General features: G+C 39.7%; 1 protein-coding gene across 2 annotated transcripts in view; it reads left to right on the forward strand.

Annotated features, from left to right (window-relative positions):
- The window catches only part of LOC126274704 (uncharacterized), a 1213049-nt gene that overhangs the window by 1153444 nt on the left and 38000 nt on the right, over positions 1-21605 (forward strand). For both annotated transcript variants that reach the window (XM_049977135.1, XM_049977136.1), the window contains 2 exons: positions 6907-7144; positions 15109-17804. In XM_049977135.1, the coding sequence (XP_049833092.1) occupies positions 6907-7144; positions 15109-17804 (2934 nt within the window). The remainder of the gene's footprint in view (positions 1-6906; positions 7145-15108; positions 17805-21605) is intronic.

Here is a 21605-nt window from a genome sequence, read left to right on the forward strand (position 1 = left end):
TGCTCTAGTGTTGTGTGTTTTGGTTACGGCTGATGTTGGACTTTCTGTCATGTTCATAAAAGTTTATTTAATATCTGAGGTAGGTGTATAAACAAAATAACTTGTTCACCAAGTGGTGGCAGGAGTAAACACATAAAAGTCAGCAAAATGCGCAAGCTTTTGGAGCCAATGGCTCCTTATTTAGGTTTAAGGATTGAAAAGGAAGGAAGAGGTATGAAGGGAAAGCCTTGTTGAGGTTTAGGAAATTGGGAGAATTATGGAAAAGTCACCCAGAACTGCAAGTCAAGGGCTACTTACCAGACAGAATGAGAAGCAAAGACTGGGGACTGCTCCAATGTCGTACAGCCTCTCTCCTAGGGCTGATGTAGTCAAAACTGATTCTACTGAATAATCCCATGTACAGATGATCAATTTGTGTGCCTTCACTGCTCTTACCTAACACATCTATGCCATAGGCTGCACAGTTTTGGAGCAATAATTATAAATATGATATAGTATAGCCACTACCCACAGCTCTTGTCTTTTGGTAAGTTTTCATCACTTTGCTGATCACATGTGCATATGTAAACAAATTATTTTAGTTTAACGGAATTCAGGATGATCTATTTTGAAAACTGAAGATAATTTGATGCTGCATGTACTTATTTATGAAAAGTGATGTGTTTGCTGTACTCAGGGCCTGAAGATGGTATAATGTAACACCAAAATTGATTGACCTATAAGTGTGGTGACAATGTCATTCCCACTCCAAGAGGTCCTGTTGGAGATTGTATAGCCTTGCCTCCCTCCGATCTTAGAACAGACTTACCCAGTCAACTATTAAGGGGACCTAAATAGTAATATCGACTCATGTGACATGGTGTAACTGAACATTTCTTGCATTAACGAATCATTGGAAGAGATGGCAAAAGAAGTGTTGAAGGGGAAAAAAAAGCTCCAAGCTGAACTGGGAATTGAACTCTAGATATTTGGATTTTTAGTCAGGCACTACTCATCGAGCACACTGTTTTGATGTAACTAAACATAATTTATTTTACGATTATGCAATGCAGCCATATTCTGACAGAAAAGTGCTTCTCTATGGGACACACGAAGAATTCAACACAAACTATGGGGAAGGGACAGGGCACATCTGCTCTAGTTTTATAGGGATTTCGTTTGATTGCAGCTGGAGTTATAAGTGCACAGTGTATGGATCAGCAAGATCTTTGTACCTGAAAGTCATTACCCTGTACACCATGATGGAATTAGGCTGGACATGGGTGCTTGCAGGACCAGCCCCATATCCACTGAAAGGCTGGTGAACTGCTACTAACCATCCAGCAGCAGCTTCTCATCATTCGTCAGATGTGTCAGCTACTCACACTCCCACTTCTGCACCGTACCTTACCATTGCTCATCCTGCTATGGAATGCCTCTTTATGAATCGCCCACAGGTAATGAGGCCATTTTGGGTCTGTGCGAAATGTGTAGGAGTCTCTTCGTGTGGGATATGTACAGGCTCAAATCCTGAGTTTTAACTGACTGCCATCCTCATTACTGCAGAAGCCCAGAGTAGTTTTAGATTTAGTGCAGCACAAGAGATTGCGTTTCTGATTATGTTTTTAATGTGATGGGCACCACAACCATGTAGCTGTGTTTACAGATGGGTCTACCTAAACAGGGGACTCTGTTGGTTGTTTTGTTGTTTTTGCTGATCATTGTGTCCTCAAGATTTGGTTGTCTTCAGAGATCACCGTCTTTGATATCAAATTATCTGTGCTCTTCAGGGCACTGGAGCAGATGACGTGTGCCATACCTGCTAAATTTTTTATCTGTCCCAACTCCATGAGTGCCCTTCGGTCTCTGAAAAACTTGTATCCAGCTCGGAAAATTTTCCCCCTTTGGCTACAATGGCTGGGGAAGGAGGTGTGTTTCTGCTGTGAGCATAGGGCTATTGCGAGGAACGAAAGGACAGATGTAGCAGACAAGGAGGCATGTCTTGATCCTTGGTTACATCAGTGTGCACTCTCTCGTCTGACTGTTGAGTTACAGCATCATGTGCTGACGGGAAGATGAGTGGCTGGAAGTGATGGACAATAAGCTCTGTCTAGCTAAACCTACAGTGCAGCAGTGGTGTACCTCTTTTCAGCCATGTGGATGGGACAAGATTCTCCTTATTGTCTTCACATAGGCCACAGCCATATGATGTATGGTTTCTTGTACCCTCCAATGTGTAGTGCTTGTTGTGTACATATCATTGTACACCACATTATATGAGACTGTGGTTTATTTTCTGACCAGAAGGCAGCAGCATTTTTGCCAGCACATCTGCCCTTTATTTCAGGTAACATACACACAGATGTGCTGAGAGTTTTAAGGTTCTGTGATATGTCCAACTTGTTTCCTAAATTTTTGGGGAGATGTTCTTAATGTGTGACTGGGCAGACTGGCTCACCCATGCAGTTTATAAGTGGTCAGACACTCAAATTTCCCTCCCCCCCTCCTTTTTATTATTATTTTTTGGTTGTGTGATATTACATTGTTTTAATCACAGACATAGCACCTTTCACCCTTTCTCAGTTGTCTTCGGGCATATGAGATAAGAGTGATTGTGTGGCTCAGTGCGAGCAAGGTGAGAGTGAGTGAATGAGTATCAGTTTAGGATTTCCACCTTGCTGTATGAAACAATTTTGGATACTTTATCCACATTTGTTTGTTTCAGTGATGGTAAGGGTGCTGATATGCTTGCCGTTGAGTGCCCATAAGCTCTGAAAACACACACACACACACACACAAACACACACACCAAACTAGATAAAAAAAGTTAGTAGGGCCATATCTCAGTGAGGAACTTAAAACTTTTAGCACAGAACACAAGTATGTAGTGGAACTGTGGATCAGGTTTGAAAGAATAGTTGACCACAAACTGCATAGATATATATCCAGTAGAACAGTTCATAACGGAAAGGACCCAACATGGTATACAATCACTGTAAAGAAACTTCCAGAGAAACAGGGACTGCTGTATAATAGATGGAAAATAAGGCATAGAGCTATAGGTAGAAAGATGCTAAATGAAATGTGTTTTGGCTGTCAAGACGGCAACATGTGAAGCCTTCAGTGACTACCATAGCAGAAGACACTGAAATGATCTTTCACAAAATCCCAAAGAAATTCTGGTGAAATGTAAAGGCTGTTAATTGACACTGAAATTAGTGTCCATTCACTTGTGAATGAGACAGGAGCTGAAATTGAAAGAAGCAAAGCAAAAGCATTTACAAAGAAAAACCCAGTAACATTTCTCCCTTTGATCTTCGTTCCACTGAAAAGATCAGTGAAATAAGTTTTATGTGTCAGTGGTATTGAGAAACAGCTGCAGTAGTTAATGTTGAATGAAGCTCCAGGTCCCAATGGAATCCCTATCAGATTCTATCTTGAGTTTGTACCTGAGTTAGCACCCTTCATTAGCTACATCATCTCACAGATCCCTCAAACAAAAACCTGTGTCTCGTAGTTGGAAGAAAGCACAGGTCATGCTCATTTACATGAAGGGTAGTAAAAGTGATCAACAAAGCTGGTGTCCAGTGCACTTGGCATCAGTGTCTTGTAGAATCTAAGAACACGTTCTAAGCTCAAACACAATGATATATATTAAACAGAATGACCTCCTCAATGCCAACATCATGGATTCTGGAAGCATTGGTCATGTGAAACCCAACTCACACTTTCCTCACATGACATACTGAAAACTTTGGATCAAAGAAGCCAAGTAAATGCAGTATTTCTTGATTTCTCAAAGCACTTGACTGTGTACCACATCTATACTTCGTACGCCGACTGCGGTGGTCGAGCAGTTCTAGACGCTTCAGTCCAGAACCACGCGGCTGCTACGGTCGCAGGTTCAAATCCTGCCTCGTGCATGGATGTGTGTGATGTCCTTAGGTTTAAGTAGTTCTAAGTCTAGGGGACTGATGACCTCAGATATTAAGTCCCTTAGTGCTTAGAGCCATTTTTTATACTTCGAACCAAAAGTGCAATTGTATGTGGCATTGAGGGAAATTTGTGACCAGATTGAAGATTTTTTTATCGGGAAAACACAGCCTGTTATGCTGGATGGAGAGTCATCAACAGATGTAGAAGTGACTGTAGATCTGCCCCAGGAATGTGTGTTGAGACTGTTATTGTTCATGTTTTATATTAATGACCTTGTGGACAATATTAATACTAACCTCAAACTTTTTGCAGAGGATGGAACTATTTATAATGAAGTACTGCCTGAAAGAAACTGGATAAATATTCAGTCAAACCTCGATAAGATTTCAAAGTGTTGCAAAGATTGGCTTTAAATGCAGGGAAACATAAAATAGCACATGTCACAATAATAATAATAATAATAATAATAATAATGGAAAAACAGATGCCTATAAATATCTAGGATACAGACAAAAAATAGGAATAGATAATACAAATATTAAAGAAGAACTAAAAGAAAAATATAGACAAAGACTAACAAAAATACTGAAAACAGAATTGACAGCAAGAAACAAAACAAAAGCTATAAATACATATGCTATACCAATATTGACCTACTCATTTGGAGTAGTGAAATGGAGTAACACAGACCTAGAAGCAGTCAATACACCTACACGAGCACAATGCCACAAATATAGAATACATCACATACATTCAGCAACAGAAAGATTCACATTAAGCAGAAAGGAAGGAGGAAGGGGATTTATCGACATAAAAAACCTACATTATGGACAGGTAGACAATTTAAGAAAATTCTTTCTAGAACGAGCAGAAACTAGCAAAATACACAAAGCAATCAATCATATAAATATATCGACTACACCACTGAAATTTCATAACCACTTCTACAACCCTTTAGATCACATAACATCAACAGATACGAAGAAAGTAAATTGGAAAAAGAAAACACTACATGGCAAGCACCCGTATCATGTAACACAGCCACATATTGATTAAGACGCATCCAACACACGGCTAAGAAAAGGCAATATATACAGTGAGATGGAAAGATTCATGATTGCAATACAGGATCAAACAATAAACACCAGATATTACAGCAAGCATATTATTAAAGATCCCAGTACCACAACAGATAAATGCAGACTTTGCAAACAACAAATAGAAACAGTAGATCACATCACAAGTGGATGTACAATACTAGCAAATACAGAATACCCCAGAAGACATGACAATGTAGCAAAAATAATACATCAACAGCTTGCCTTACAACATAAACTTATAAAACAACACATTCCCACATACAAGTATGCACCACAAAATGTACTGGAGAATGATGAATACAAATTATACTGGAACAGAACGATTATAGCAGATAAAACAACACCACATAACAAACCTGACATCATACTCACCAATAAAAAGAAGAAATTAACACACCTAATCGAAATATCCATACCCAATACAACAAATATACAAAAGAAAACAGGAGAAAAAATTGAAAAATACATCCAACTGGCTGAGGAAGTCAAGGATATGTGGCATCAGGATAAAGTTGACATTATACCAGTTATACTATCAACTACAGGAGTCATACCACACAATATCCACCAGTACATCAATGCAATACAGCTACATCCAAACTTATATATACAACTACAGAAATCCGTAATTATTGATACATGTTCAATTACCCGAAAGTTCCTAAATGCAATATAACATATACCATACAGTTAAAAGGAAGTCACGCTTGATGAAGGTCCGCATCACTTTCTACTTTTGACCAGACATAACGTCTGAGATAAAAAAGAAATAATAATAATAATAATAATAATAATTATTATTATTATTATAATGTCCTATGCCTATAACATCAACGAGTCATAGTCAGAATCCATCATCCTATACAAATACTGGATGTAACTATTCCTGTGGATATGAAATTGAACAAGCACACAGGCTCACTTGTAGGTAAAGTAAGTGGTAGACTTCGGTGTGGTAGTAGAATACTGGAGAAATGTAATCAGTCTACAAAGGTGATAGCTTACAAATCACTCTTGTGCTTCTAATAATAAGCTTAGATCTACTACAGTGTGTAGGACCTGTGTCAAATAGGACTAACATGGGTATTGAACAATTATAGAGAAGGGAAGCACGAATGGTCACAGGTTTTCATGATCCATGAGAGAGTGTCACAAGATGAAACTGAATTGGCAGACTCTTGAAGACAAATGTAAACTATCCTGAGAAAGCTTACATACAAAGCTCCAAGAACCGGATTTAAATGGAACTCTAGGAATATACTACAGCACCCTACATATCACTCCCATAAGGATTTTGAGACAAGATTAGATTAATTACAGCACATATGAAGGCATTTAAGCAGTCATTCTTCCTGCACTCCATACATGAATGGAATGGGGAGAAAACCATTATGACTGATACAATGGGACATACCCTCTGCCATGCACTTCACAGTGATTTGTTGAGTGTAGATGTACACATAGATAGATATGAAAGTCCCATTGTTGTTTTTTGTCAGATGAGTGTTGCCTCTGTTTTCTGATAACGTCCTATAATTTTCTATGACAGCAACAGAAATAAGTTTTCAGAGTGCAGTAGTCAGTATCTCGGAATCCCCTGACTGGCTCTGCTTTTGTTAAGTGAGTGCTTCCTGCATTTTCTCTGGCTAGTCCCCTATTTGTTCTTTACCTCCTGTGATAGTACTTGAAATAACTGGAGGGGATGAACTAATTAGAAGCTCTGATCTACTCCCCAGTTAATCAGATTTGTTGATCATCTTTAATGAACTGAGGCAGTGTGTTGATGCTCTGTTTATAGCTAATAGTGGTTTTCTGTCATGAGTGCTTTTTGTGAATTTGCACTTCATATTGACTGAGTACTGCTCTTACAAGTACCTGTTTTGCATTTCAGAATGTACTGCTTCCCGGCTTGTGCTCTGCTACTCCATCACCTGACACACCTGCCACTTCTCTTTCAACTCCAAGCAGTGGGGCACTTTGGGAAGACATGTCAGTGGAACCTTTGCTCTGGTTACCAGTGACACGTCCAAGATCACTTCCATTGGGTGTTGGAACCAGCTCTGGAACTGTGTCACTGGCTAACAGTACCACAAAATGCTGTCAGCATAGACGTTCACGTCCTCTTCTTGGTGAGTGTTAGATTATTTGAAGCTGACTGAACAAAGTAATGCATATAAATGTTGGCAGCCAGTTTCTTAGGGAATATGTGCTAGCTTGCAAAATCACACAAGGTTTCTGAGAGCTTGCATTCAGAATTGATCTCTTGCTCCCACAACTACTGAAATGTTTGTGTGCATCGTATCACTTTTTCATCTCATTTTATTTATTTTGCAATTTGTAACTATCTGTATGAGCCAATATTTGAAGTGCAGTTTTTTTCAAAGATAATAGAGCTTTTACTGACTCTGCAATTAAGGAAAGTATTTTAAAATTAGTAATTTTATGAAAAACTATGAAAGAGAGAAGAAAAGTCTCTTTTGTATAGCCCATATTTGCAATCCACCACTGTGCAAAGTAGTATAGTTTGAATGAAGCAGAAAAACATGGGACAATATAAGGACAAAAGATAAGAGGCAGTGTGAATATTTTGATCAAAACTGTTGTTGTTATCTTGAAGGCAGGAAGCATTGCTGCACTGTCTGAGAGACACGATGAAATAAGCAAGAAAACATATGAAATTTCCTGGCAGATTAAATCTGTGTGCTGTACTGGAACCTAAACCTGGAATCTTGCCTTTCATGGGCAATGCTGTTACTGACTGAGTTATGCAGGCATGACCCACAACTTGTCCTCACACTCTTACTTCTACTAGCACTTTTACTCTACCTTTGAAACATGGTAGAAGCTCTCTTGCATAACTTGCAGGACAAGCATTCCTGTAAGAAATGATGTTGTGGAGAAACAGCTTAGTCACAGCCAAGCAATTGTTTCCAGAATGAATAATTTCAGAAATAGTATCTATTTTAGAGCTCATGTAGTGTGCATGCTGTAATATAAAATTGTTAAAGATATCTCATAGATGTAAGAGATGGCTTGAAGGCTGTAATCTTACCAGGGCAAATAAAGGTGAGGCAAAAATTCCACTGTGCTGCTACTAAATATGATTTGCTTTACAGACCAGTTTCAAACAATTATCACATGGTTTAAAGTGCACATCAACCAATCAGACTAACATCCTTCTGAAATTAATAAAAAAAACTGTACAAATGACATTTAAAGGCTTATTATTATTCATGCAAATTACTCTGACTTAGTGTATACTCATCCTTGAAAAATTATTCTTATCTATGTTAAGAGTGTTTTTTCCCTCCACTGTGGAGAACTATGTTGTGGCATATATGCATGACAACTTGTGCAACCCTAAATGAATCATTAGTGTTTGAAATGAAGCTCTTATGGGCAGAAATTGACATATAAAATAAACACGTTTACAAAATATGTGGTGGAATTTCCTTTTAGAAAATGTGTGTCAGAATTTCTCTTTATTGTACAATGTCTCTTTTGTCTTAACTTCCTGGTCTTATCTTACACAGTACCACCAGTACTTGAGAAAATTAGAAATATGTAAAATCTGTTCAGACTTAGTAAAACTCTCACCACAGTTGAGTACAGTTGAAGTTATCATGGCATTGTAGTTTTATGTAACAGTCTTTCAGTGTACATTATACAAATAATTATTGATTTACACTGAATATTGATGTGGTCATTTAGACATTAAGCTACCAGTAGGAGATCAACTGCAACTGAGAAAGCAGCATTGCTTTTCAAAGCACTGTCATCTCTGTTAATTTCAGTATGTTACATTTATCTTCACTAAGCACTGTTTCACAACATTTTATGGGCAGTTGGTTATTAAGACAATTTGTAACTGTCATTTCACAGGATCGATATATATGTTGGCTCACTCCACATTCCTGAGGTTACTGTCTTCTGAGGGGTCTAAAAAAGACTATACATCAATAAATTAATGAAAAATGTAATTAGTGAGTTTTTAGCTCATGCTGAATAAAATACACTGACAGAAAAAATTGCAATAAAAAAAATTAGGGTAATGAAATTTCAGGAATATATTTGTCTAGGTAAAATATTTAAGTAATTAACATTGCAAGGTCACAAGTTGATGAAAGTGCGAGATAAGCTATTCCGAATGTGAAATGCTGGTACATTAATAACTGGTGTAACTGCCAGAATGTTGAATGAAAGCATTAAAACGTCCATGCATTGTGTTGTGCAGGTGCCGGATGTGTTTTCAGGTTGGTGTTCCATGCCTGTTGCACTTGGTCAGTCAACATAGGGACAGTTAAAGCTGTTTGTGGATGACACTGGAGTTGTGATCCTATGATGTCACGTATGTGCTCAACTGGAGACAGATCTGGTAATTGAGCATGCCAAGGCATGTAGACACTCTGTAGACCATGTTGGGTTGCGACAGTGGTATGTGTGGGCAAGTGTTATTCTCTTAGAAAATCCCCTGGACTGCTTTTCATGAATGGCAGCACAACCGGTCATATCATCAGATTGATGTACAAATTTGCAGTGGGGGTGCAAGGGATAACCACCAGAGTGCTCCTGCTGTGATATGGAGTCACACGCCAACTCCTGGTGTACCAACTCCTGGTGTAGGTCCAGTGTTTCTAGAGTGCTGATAAGTTGGTTGCAGATCCTCAACTGCCCTCCACCTAACCAACACACAGTCGTCACTGGCATCAAGGCAGAACCACCTTTCATCAGAAAATACAATAGAGCTCCACCCTGCCTTTCAATGAGCTCTTACTTGAAACCATTGAAGTCGCAAATAGCAGTGGTTTGGGGTCAGTAGAATGCATGCTACAGGGTTTCTGGCTCTGAGCTGTAGCTAATTTGTAATAGCTAAAGCTGTTGCTGCCCATGCAGTCTGATGTGCCAGAGCTGTACACTGAACAAGATCATCTTTCCTCTCAGTAGTGCCACATGGCTGTCCAGAGCCTAGTCTTCTTGTGACTGTACATTCTCGTGACCACTGCTGCCAGCAATCATGTACAGTGGCTGCATTCCTGCCACGTCTTTCTGCAGTATCACAGAAGGAACATTCAGCTTCTTGTAACCCTAATATACGACCTCATTCAAAATCAGTAAGGTGATGACAGTGGTGTCTTTGTTGCTTTAAATCAAAGGTAACTAATGCTGTCGAGTGTTGCATATAAAAAATTATAGTTGCCACTGTTTTGTAGACTTCAAACTCTTCAGATGAGTTAAATTTTATAGTGTGTAGAAAATGGTCATTAATGCTATCCTCACTGTCATTTTGTGTTAAACTAGCCGAGAAACCAATATTGCCCGAGTATTTGTTTATAGTTGGGCTTGAGACTTCACATGCTTGGAATTTATTTTTGATTTGTACAGCTTCTTTGGATGCAGTGGGGACAGAACCAGATTGTTTACTTTACTAATTTGGGAGAGAGCTACATACAGCTGTCCAGTTCACTCTGGCATCATGCATTATCTGGTCTTGTGCTTTGTTTATGGTTGTGGCATAACTTACGCTCATCAGGAATTGTTCATGTTCAAAATGAAACGGTAAATTGTTAGGAATAAATGGGATTTAGGGTATAAAAACTCGCTTGCCTGCACCACTTCACACCAGAATTTCTGCTTCTGTGATGTTACTTTGGAGAATCTCTATGACTGAAGGGTTCGGAAAAGCGAGATAATGCGTGACACCGTCGATCAGAGTTGCATCACACATCGTTTTTGGAAAGTGTTTTCAAAGAGTGAGTTGAAGCCTGTGAGACAAGATTTGCTGCAGCTTGAGAAAATCGTTGGATTCTTGATACCACATAGTCCTTGGTCTCTTAGCCACTCTGATGTATTCAGGAAGACTCAACCATTTTCTCGGTAATCTTATTCGTAAACAAAACAAAATCAAAATGTAATGAGTAGGCAGACAAATCACAAAGCAAACATGATATATTTGTTTCTTTCAGCAAAGAATAAAAATAAAACCATTTGAAAAAAGCAAGGCAATGTTGTCACATTTTTAATACACAAAGAGAAATCACTAATTCTTTATATCCTAGACCAAGTAAATTCATTGTTAGTTCCTTTTCATAAATATCATATTGTGGAGCCTCAACTATCACTAATGTAAACTACACTCCTGGAAATTGAAATAAGAACACTGTGAATTCATTGTCCCAGGAAGGGGAAACTTTATTGACACATTCCTGGGGTCAGATACATCACATGATCACACTGACAGAACCACAGGCACATAGACACAGGCAACAGAGCATGCACAATGTCAGAACTAGTACAGTGTATATCCACCTTTCGCAGCAATGCAGGCTGCTATTCTCCCATGGAGACGATCGTAGAGATGCTGGATATAGTCCTGTGTAACGGCTTGCCATGCCATTTCCACCTGGTGCCTCAGTTGGACCAGCGTTCGTGCTGGACGTGCAGACCGCGTGAGACGACGCTTCATCCAGTCCCAAACATGCTCAATGGGGGACAGATACGGAGATCTTGCTGGCCAGGGTAGTTGACTTACACCTTCTAGAGCACGTTGGGTGGCACGGGATACATGCGGACATGCATTGTCCTGTTGGAACAGCAAGTTCCCTTGCCGGTCTAGGAATGGTAGAACGATGGGTTCAATGACGGTTTGGATGTACCGTGCACTATTCAGTGTCCCCTCGACGATCACCAGAGGTGTACGGCCAGTGTAGGAGATCGCTCCCCACACCATGATGCCGGGTGTTGGCCCTGTGTGCCTCGGTCGTATGCAGTCCTGATTGTGGCGCTCACCTGCACGGCGCCAAACACGCATACGACCATCATCGCTGAAGACGACACGTCTCCATTCGTCCCTCCATTCACGCCTGTCGCGACACCACTGGAGGCGGGCTGCACGATGTTGGGGTGTGAGCGGAAGACGGCCTAACAGTGTGCGGGACCGTAGCCCAGCTTCATGGAGACGGTTGCGAATGGTTCTCGCCGATACCCCAGGAGTAACAGTGTCCCTAATTTGCTGGGAAGTGGCAGTGCGGTCCCCTACGGCACTGCGTACGGTCTCGGCGTGCATCCGTGCGTCGCTGCGGTCCGGTCCCATGTCGACGGGCACGGGCAACTTCCGCCGACCACTGGCGACAACATCGATGTACTGTGGAGACCTCACGCCCCACGTGTTGAGCAATTCGGCGGTACGTCCACCTGGCCTCCCGCATGCCCACTGTACGCCCTCACTCAAAGTCCGTCAACTGCACATACGGTTCACGTCCACGCTGTCGCGGCATGCTACCAGTGTAAAAGACTGCGATGGAGCTCCATATGCCACGGCAAACTGGCTGACACTGACGGCGGCGGTGCACAAATGCTGCGCAGCTAGCGCCATTCGACGGGCAACATCGCGGTTCCTGGTGTGTCCGCTGTGCCGTGCTTGTGATCATTGCCTGTACAGCCCTCTCGCAGTGTCCGGAGCAAGTATGGTGGGTCTGACACACCGGTGTCAATGTGTTCTTTTTTCCATTTCCAGGAGTGTATCAAAACTGCATCTGTAATCGAGTTAAAAAAAAACCAACAGTGCAATTTGGTGGTTCTTTGATGTACAGGGTGATTCAAAAAGAATACCACAACTTTATAAATGTGTATTTAATGAATGAAACATAATATAACCTTCTGTTATACATCATTACAAAGAGTATTCAAAAAGTTTTTTTTTTCATTCAAAAACAAGTTCAGAGATGTTCAATATGGCCCTCTCCAGACACTCGAGCAATATCAACCCGATACTCCAACTCGTTCCACACTCTCTGTAGCATATCAGGCGTAACAGTTTGGATAGCTGCTGTTATTTCTCGTTTCAAATCATCAATGGTGGCTGGGAGAGGTGGCCGAAACAACATATCCTTAACATACTCCCATAAGAAAAAATCACAGGGGGTAAGATCAGGGCTTCTTGGAGGCCAGTGATGAAGTGCTCTGTCACGGGCTGCCTGGCGGCCGATCCATCGCCTTGGGTAGTTGACGTTCAGGTAGTTACGGACAGATAAGTGCCAATGTGGTGGCGCTCCATCCTGCTGAAATATGAATTGTTGTGCTTCTTGTTCGAGCTGAGGGAACAGCCAATCCTCTAACATCTCCAGATACTGTAGTCCAGTTACAGTAGCACCTTCGAAGAAAAAGGGACCAAAAACTTTATTGGCTGAAATGGCACAGAAAATGTTCACCTTAGGCGAGTCACGTTCATACTGAGTTGTTTCCCGCGGATTCTCAGTGCCCCATATACAGACATTGTGATGGTTGACTTCCCCGTTAGTGTGGAAAGTTGCTTCATCACTAAACACAATCTTTGAAACGAAAGATTCATCTGTTTCCATTTGAGCAAGGATAAAATAACAGAAATCGATTCTTTTAATCTTATCAGCTGCAGACAGTGCTTGAACCAATTTCAGACGATAAGGTTTCATAACTAACCTTTTTCGTAGGACTCTCCATACAGTTGATTGTGGAATTTGCAGCTCTCTGCTAGCTCTGCGAGTCGATTTTCATGGGCTGCAAACAAATGCTTGCTGGATGCATGCTACATTTTCATCACTCGTTCTCGGCTGTCCAGAACTTTTCCCTTTGCACAAACACCCATTCTCTGTAAACTGTTTATACCAACGTTTAATACACCACCTATCAGGAGGTTTAACACCATACTTCGTTCGAAATGCACGCTAAACAACTGTCGTCGATTCACTTCTGCTGTACTCAATAACACAAAAAGCTTTCTGTTGAGCGGTCGCCATCTTAGCATCAACTGACGCTGACACCTAGTCAACAGCGCCTAAAGCGAACAAATGTACAACTAAATGAAACTTTATAGCTCCCTTAATTCACCGACAGATAGTACTTAGCTGTGCCTTTTGTCGTTGCGGAGTTTTAAATTCCTAAAGTTGTGGTATTCTTTTTGAATCACCCTGTACTATGTCATGATGATTAAGTATCCAAACTATTAAGCTGAGTTGACCATTTTAGATAAAACTTTAAACTGCAATATCTCTGCTTTTTTTGTGATCCAATTTTGATGGAGTAAAGCATATTTGCTGCCCCAAGCTACGCACAAGTTACCTGTGAAAAGCTTATGAAAATTCGTCCAGTAGTTTTAGAGATTAGCATGTTTTGACTGACAGACATGACAGTTTTTACCCATTTATTATTAGTGTAGATTTGACTGATAGCATGTAGTGATATTCATTGCATCTGATGTGTAATTTTGTTACTGTATGAGATTAATACTCCAACAATCATAAAAATAATATGAAATTACACAATTCTTTGACATTGTGAATTGTATAGAAAATATTGCAACACTGAATCACTGTAGCACCTGAGAACAGCAATAACTTTGTGAAAACAGGTACATTAAGTGAGCAACAGTCTGTACCTTTTAGACTGAGCATATGTTCTTCTTTATGTTTCTTTTGCATTGCATGTTATACTGCCCAATACGATCTTACATATATCTCTGTTCCTCAACAGTATCAATATACATTTGGCCCATTTACACCACAATAATGTAAATAATTTTCAAAGGGGTGCCCACATTGTTGTTGGATATATAATTTTGTTTCTAAGTTTCTTACAAGTTAATACTAATTGGAATGCCTTTCAGGCATCTATGATGACAAAGCCTTATGTCATAGTCATCTTAAATTGTTTATTTCTAAGTACAATATGTACAGTATCTGCAGTAAAATGTAAAACACACATTAAACAGAATAAAAGCTTTTTCTGGCTAGCCATTTCCTGTGTTGAGAAATTTTTCAGATAACTATGTACAGACTTAATATAATTATGGGAGGAAAATTTTAAATTGGACATTTACAATGCCAGTGCATGAGTTCTATAAAGAGTCAGCCACCAGATATAGTTTTCTAACTGTGAGATCTGACACTTTACAATCACTGTTTGTAGTCTTGCAAGTTGTATGTAAAGGATTTTGTTGTAAATTTATGTGCCATAATGTTATTAAAATGAATTAGCCCACATGCAATCCTTTGACTTTCTTAATTATGTATATATATAATTTATCACATTACACTCAGTAGTCAAATTGATCTTTTTCCAGCTACTGCAACTTCTGCAAAAAAGACAGAAGATGTCGGGAGTGAAAGTCCTGAGAGTGGAAATAGGGATGAAGGTTATTCAACCATGTCAAGTGATGTTCAAGCAGAAGCAGCACCAAAGCCTCTGGAAGCAGCTGGTGCCGGTTTAGAAGATGTGAAAGAAGCTTCTGATGAAACAGAAACTGTGACAGATGTCCGGCCCATCAATTCTGGCGGCTGCCTGCTGGTTGTAGAAGATGCTTGTGATCCTGATGTACTTTACATTCCACTTGGTCTAACGGTTGGCATTAATCCAAGACACAGCTTTCCCCCAGCAAAGGATCTCCTCCCGTATCAACATATAATGCGCAGCTTCTCGGATTCTCATCTCTGTCTCAAAATTACCCCATGTTCACCTTGTGCCCCATTCTCAGCTTGTTCCCTGGCCTCCAGTGCTTCCTCTTCTCCCTCAGTTCTGGCACTAGAAGCTGCCACACCAGCCAGCAACTTAGCTACAACAACTGCTCACCCTCTCCGTCGAACAAAGGCGACTGTCAGCCTCAGCTCAGCAGCGGCGACATCTTCACAAAACAATGAAATTTTAGATGATGATGAGGCTGGAGTGTGGTGGGATTCTGATTATGTGCAGCATTGGCTAAAACTGGATGAAACACGTGGTGCTCTACAGCAACAGCATCGAGATATGCTGGAACTTGAATATGATCAGGCTGAACTAGAAGACTGGAGTATGTCTTGTGATGACTTTGCACCAGTTGTTGAAGGAAACGCAGGAAACATGTGGAGAAGAGATCTGCCACAAGCTTTGCCAAGTATACAAGAAAACAACCAACTGGAATTGGAGGAAGACACAAATGATTATCAGTGGAATAGCTCTAGCCATCTGTCTAGCACTGAGCTAATGACACTACTTCTCGATGTTGACCAGAAAAATTATTGGCAAAATAACAACTATGGGCTGTCTTCGCCTGGTGGAAGCTGGTCAAGCAATTCTGAGGACTGCTGTCACTCATATGACTGTTCTTATGCAGCTGGCTGTGAAAGCTCCTCAAAACGTTCATCAGCAGCGATGAGTGGTTGCAGTGATGACGCAGTGAGCTCAGAATCACCTGCAGTGGGGACAGATTTCACAAGGGACTTTTATCGTCTAGTCAAATTTGAAAGTACCAAAAGTTTGGCATCAACATCATCACGAAGTCTTGTCGATAATGGAGGCTCACTAAAAAGAAATCAGGAACTATTACAAACAGCTCCTGACAGAGAGCAGGCTCTTCAGAGTGTTCTCACATTCATTGCTGAACAGCAACAGTATTGCACTTCAAGGGAGGAGGAAGATTTGGAAGTCACTGTTCAACCACCACCACTTTTACAAGATGAGAATCAGAACACTGTTAGCAAGGGCAGTGACGATGATGATCTTAATGAAGAAAATTGTGCAAGTGAGATGAATGATTCAAATTCTCATGAAGCTGATCATGAATCATGCTGCAGTAAGCCGTCATTGGATTTAGAAACATCAACAAATGATGAAGATGATATTATATCTGTTGTTTCAAACCCTGGTGCTACCAAGCCAAGAACTGATGAGGCCATTTCAGTTTCTCCAGAACACAGTATTGATAATGAAAACAGCATTGTGGTTGCAAATGAAAGCTGTAGTCAAGGCTGTGCAGAAGCAGAAACCTTTAAAGATAGAAACTATTTTAAGACAAAGCAACAAAATGTAGAAATAAGTGTACAGAATGGCCACTCAGGTGATTTTATTGATGGTGAGATAGATAAGGCATCTGAAAATGTATATAGCCAAGCTTCAGGTGCAGTGAGCCTTGGAGCAAGAGAAAGAAATTGTGCTATTCCCTTGGGTGAGAACGATATAGCAAAATCATCTAACAGGAAGCAAAAGTGCCCTGAATCACTGCTTAATCAACAAAATGACACTGCCCACAAAAATATGTTGAATTCTTTGAAAGATGAGGCAAAGTCTGAAGTGGACAGCTTTGATCTCAACAGAAAATCAATGTGTACTACAGCGAAAGAGGACAGTTCTTTGTCTTGTAACACAAATTCAGGTTCGGAACAGTTCTCAAATATTAAAGACTGTAATTCATATGACATAATTGCCTCAAATTCCCAATCCTTACCAAATTTCCCCATTCATCATCTGCTGCCTAGCAGTGCTGATGATTCAGTAAAGACCAAAAGTAGCCAGGATGATGCTTTTGGAAGGGAAGGCTGCACTGGTGATGATGAATATAATGTTCCTGCTCCAAAGGAAGTGATGTTAAAAGACATGAATATTGCTTCGTATGATTACAGTAGGGCTGTGCACTCTTCAGGTAGGGTAGATACACTGATGACTGTGATAGAAGAAGATGAGCAAACTGGTGGAATGTGTCGAGAGATGTCAGAGTCCTTGACATCCACTGTTTCGACTCCTGACACTGTAGTGAACCGTTTGCAGTGTGACAATAGTCCAAACAGTGTTCTTATTATGGATGCTAGTGCTGTTAGTTTTCATGAACATGCTACATCAAAGGATGTTATTGAAGAACTGAACCGCATGATCCGAAAAGGTGAAGATGGAATATCTGGTAGTGAAAACGATGTCACTGCAGTTGGTGCTTCGAAGCTGGATGTTGCCTGTTGTTGCCCAACAGGTTGGGTTCATGTTGAAAGAGATATTGACTTCACAGATCCAAAGGTACAATAAGCTATTCACTGTTTTCCTTAATCATTAAATGTATTTATGCAACATCAGCAGTTCAACAAGTTTTAATTATTTATGGAAGAGTGTTCTGCGTAGTGGTCTGTGTAGCATAATGTAAAAAACTAGCAAAATGAAAGTATAGTTTTTAACCATGTATTGTAATCTCGTCATTTCATTACTCTTCAGTATCTGTCCATGGTGGATGTTACTAAACTGCAGTGAAGTTCATATACTAGTTATTTGGCTGATACAATAGGAGAAATGCTTGGATGCAATTCCAAAGCATGTCTTTATCTCCCACACATCTCTGGAATGTAGTACAGTAGAGGTCATTAGGTACTGCTGATGGTAGTTGCAAACTAGACAGGGATGTTAAGGTTGGTGGACCCCCCCCCCCCCCCCCCTTTTTCTCCTCCTGACAAAGAACGTATGTCTGCAAGTACACTACAGTTGACATTGTTCACTCTTGTTCATTAGTTAAGTAGCTCTTTAGATTTGAACAGTAAGAGACATGGTGTTCACATGTGCATGAAAATTTGTTCAGCAACATTGACTATAAGACACATTTACATACAAAACATAAACAGAGGTTGTGATGTCCTCACATGGTGATATAAGATAGGCAGTAATTCCCCAGACTGTGGATCAGAATCTCTGATGTGGTTTGCAGAAATGCCCCACTTTTGAGGAAAAATATACTTCTTGTAGTCAGTAGTGGTCCATTGTGCCAGTGCTAGGGCACCAGTCTTTTGGCCTAGACTGTTCTACATATATTCTAGAGGATGTAAGTCCAATGAGAGGGTGAACAGTTCTTATATAGCATATACTCATCCACCAAGCCAGCCCCTGCATTCTTTAAGATTACCGTCCTCCAGGTGGCGCATTGCTTTATATCCTTAGCAAGAAATGTGAAAATAGCCTTGGCAATGACCCATACCAATGTTGGACTGGTGCCTGCTTTCATGCGGCATGATCAGCTCCAGTTGAACCGCTCTGTCAGGAGGGTAAATATGGAGTTGGATCAGTTGCATAGGGCAGCCACTCTGTCAGACATTGGACTGCTTCCTGTCTAGGCTATTGATAGGGGGGGATTTCACAAGGCATGGCCTACATCTCAATAGGAAAGGGAAGGGTAAACTGTCAGGGTTATTTGCGAAATCCAAAAGGGGAGACACTAGTACTCATGGATGTACCTCTTTTTTAGACTAATATCAATGTCAATGAGAAGTTCAGGCAGGCAGGTGCTAAAGAGGTCAAAAACTCACAAAAATCTCACAACAGTAAAGTAAATAATAATGTTACCATATTTAACCAAAATACTGGTGGATTAAAGAAAAAAGTAGGTTCTCACAAAAGTAAAGTAAAAAATAATGTTACCATTTTTCACCAAAATATTCCGGGATTGAAGAATAAAGTAGATGAGCTCCTGGTTTGTTTAGATGACATTGAATCTGACAATGTAATAGATATACTATGCCTGTCTGAGCATCACATTGTGTCTGATATGGAAAAGGTAAATATCAGTGGTTATAAACTAGCTGCACATATGAGTAGAGAGAATAAGGTGGGAGGAGGAGTTGCCATATATTTCAAAAGTTATCACTGTGCAGAAAGCTTAGATACAAAGAAGTTTTGTCTAGAGCAACATATAGAAGAATATGCCTGTCAACTTAAACTGAAGGAGGGCTCTTTTATAATTGTAACATTATATAGGTCACCTTCAGGAAACTTTAATTTATTCTTGGAAAACTTGGATGCCTTGTTGTGTTATCTTTCAGACAGGGAAAAGCAAATTATTATTTGTGGGGACTTCAGTGTTGATTCACTGAAAGAGTGTAACAGGAAGAATGACCTGGAAGTCTTGCTCGGTTCTTTCAATTTGTCATCTGTCATAAATTTTCCTACTCATGTAGTAAAGGACAGCAGCACATTGATAGATAACATTTTTATAGACCAAGATAGGTTTAAAAACATAAATTCTTGTCCTGTTGAGAATGGGCTTTCTGATCATGATGCTCAGCTAGTTACAGTATATGACATAGCTCCATTCAGTAATTCAAAACTACCCTTCAAAGTTGTGTGTTCAATTAATGACTCATCAATTAGAAATTTTCGAGAAAATCTTCAGCAGTTAGACTGGGATGAGGTGTACAGGGAACCCAATGCTAATTTAAAATATAACTTATTTCATGATACACTTGTAAGAGAATTTGAAAACTGTTTCCCCAAGAAAGTAGTTAAATCTAATTATAAGAAACCATGCAAAAAAACCTTGGCTTACTAAAGGAACAAAAATATCTTGTAACCACAAAAGGGAACTGTATCTAACAACAAGAAAGAGTAATGACCCAGAAACAGCCAAATATTATAAAAACTTCTGTGCTACATTAAGAAAGGTTATTAAAAAGTCCAGAAGAATGTTCATCATGTCAGAGATTAACTCCTCTATAACAAAATCAAAACAATTTGGAATATTATTACAAGGAACACAGGGCAACCAAGATTACAGGATGACGGCATCACCATCAAAGCGAATGGAAACTTGATAAACAACAAGCCGGAAGTCGAAAACATTTTGAATGATCATTTTTTAAATGTTATAGAGAAAATAGGATCTAAATGTTCATTAGAAGAAGCAAGTCAGTTAATGGAAGACACTTTACCCACACCATTTGATACAATTGAAATTCCACCCACCTCTCCTTCTGAAATTGGGAAGATAATAAACTCTCTCAAGAATAAAAGCTCACATGGAATTGATGGCATATCCAGCAGGATAATAAAAGCTTGTTCCCAAGAAATAAGTGGAATTCTTAGCCACATATGTAATAGCTCTTTGAAGCAGGGTATTTTCCCAGATAGACTGAAGTGTGCCATTGTTGAACCACTGCATAAAAAGGGGGATACATCTGATGTCAACTACTACCGCCCAATCTCTCTTTTGACTGCCTTATCCAAAATTCTTGAAAAAGTAATGTATTGTAGAGTAGTTTCACACCTTTGTAAAAATAAAGTTTTAACAAAATGTCAGTTTGGTTTCAAGAAGGGTTTTTCAACAGAAAATGCTATATATACTTTCACTAATGGAATATTAAATACTCTGAGTAACCGGGAACAACCTGTTGGGATTTTTTGTGATCTATCAAAGGCTTTTGATTGTGTAAATCATGGAATACTTCTAGATAAGCTCAAGTACTGTGGTATGAATGGGACAGTGCTCAAATGGTTTAAATCATACCTAACTGGAAGAGTGCAGAAAGTTGAAATAAACAGTTCACATAATATGCAAAAAACTGGTGATTTCTCAAACTGGAGAACAATCAAGAACAGGGTGCCACAAGGTTCGGTCCTCTGCTGTTCTTAATATGTATTAATGACTTGCCAATCTATATTAACGAAGATGCAAAGCTGGTACTTTTTGCCGATGATACAAGTATAGCTATCACACCCAACAGACAATAATTATCTGGTGAAGTTGTAAATGATGTTTTTCAGAAAATAATTAAGTGGTTCTCTGCAAATGGGCTCTCGTTAAACTTTGACGAAACATAGTATATACAGTTCCACACAGTAAATGGAATGACACCATTAATAAATATAGACTTCAATCAGAAATCAGTAGCTAAGGTAGAATATTCAAAATTTCTAGGCGTATGCGTTGATAAGGGGTTGAACTGGAAAAAACACACTGAGGATCTGCTGAAACGTTTGAGTTCAGCTGCTTATGCTATTAGGGTCATTGCAAATTTTGGAGATATACATCTGAGTAAATTAGCTTACCACGCCTATTTTCAT

The sequence above is a fragment of the Schistocerca gregaria genome, chromosome 1, assembly GCF_023897955.1.
Source record: "Schistocerca gregaria isolate iqSchGreg1 chromosome 1, iqSchGreg1.2, whole genome shotgun sequence".
Classification (NCBI taxonomy): Eukaryota; Metazoa; Arthropoda; class Insecta; order Orthoptera; family Acrididae; genus Schistocerca; species Schistocerca gregaria.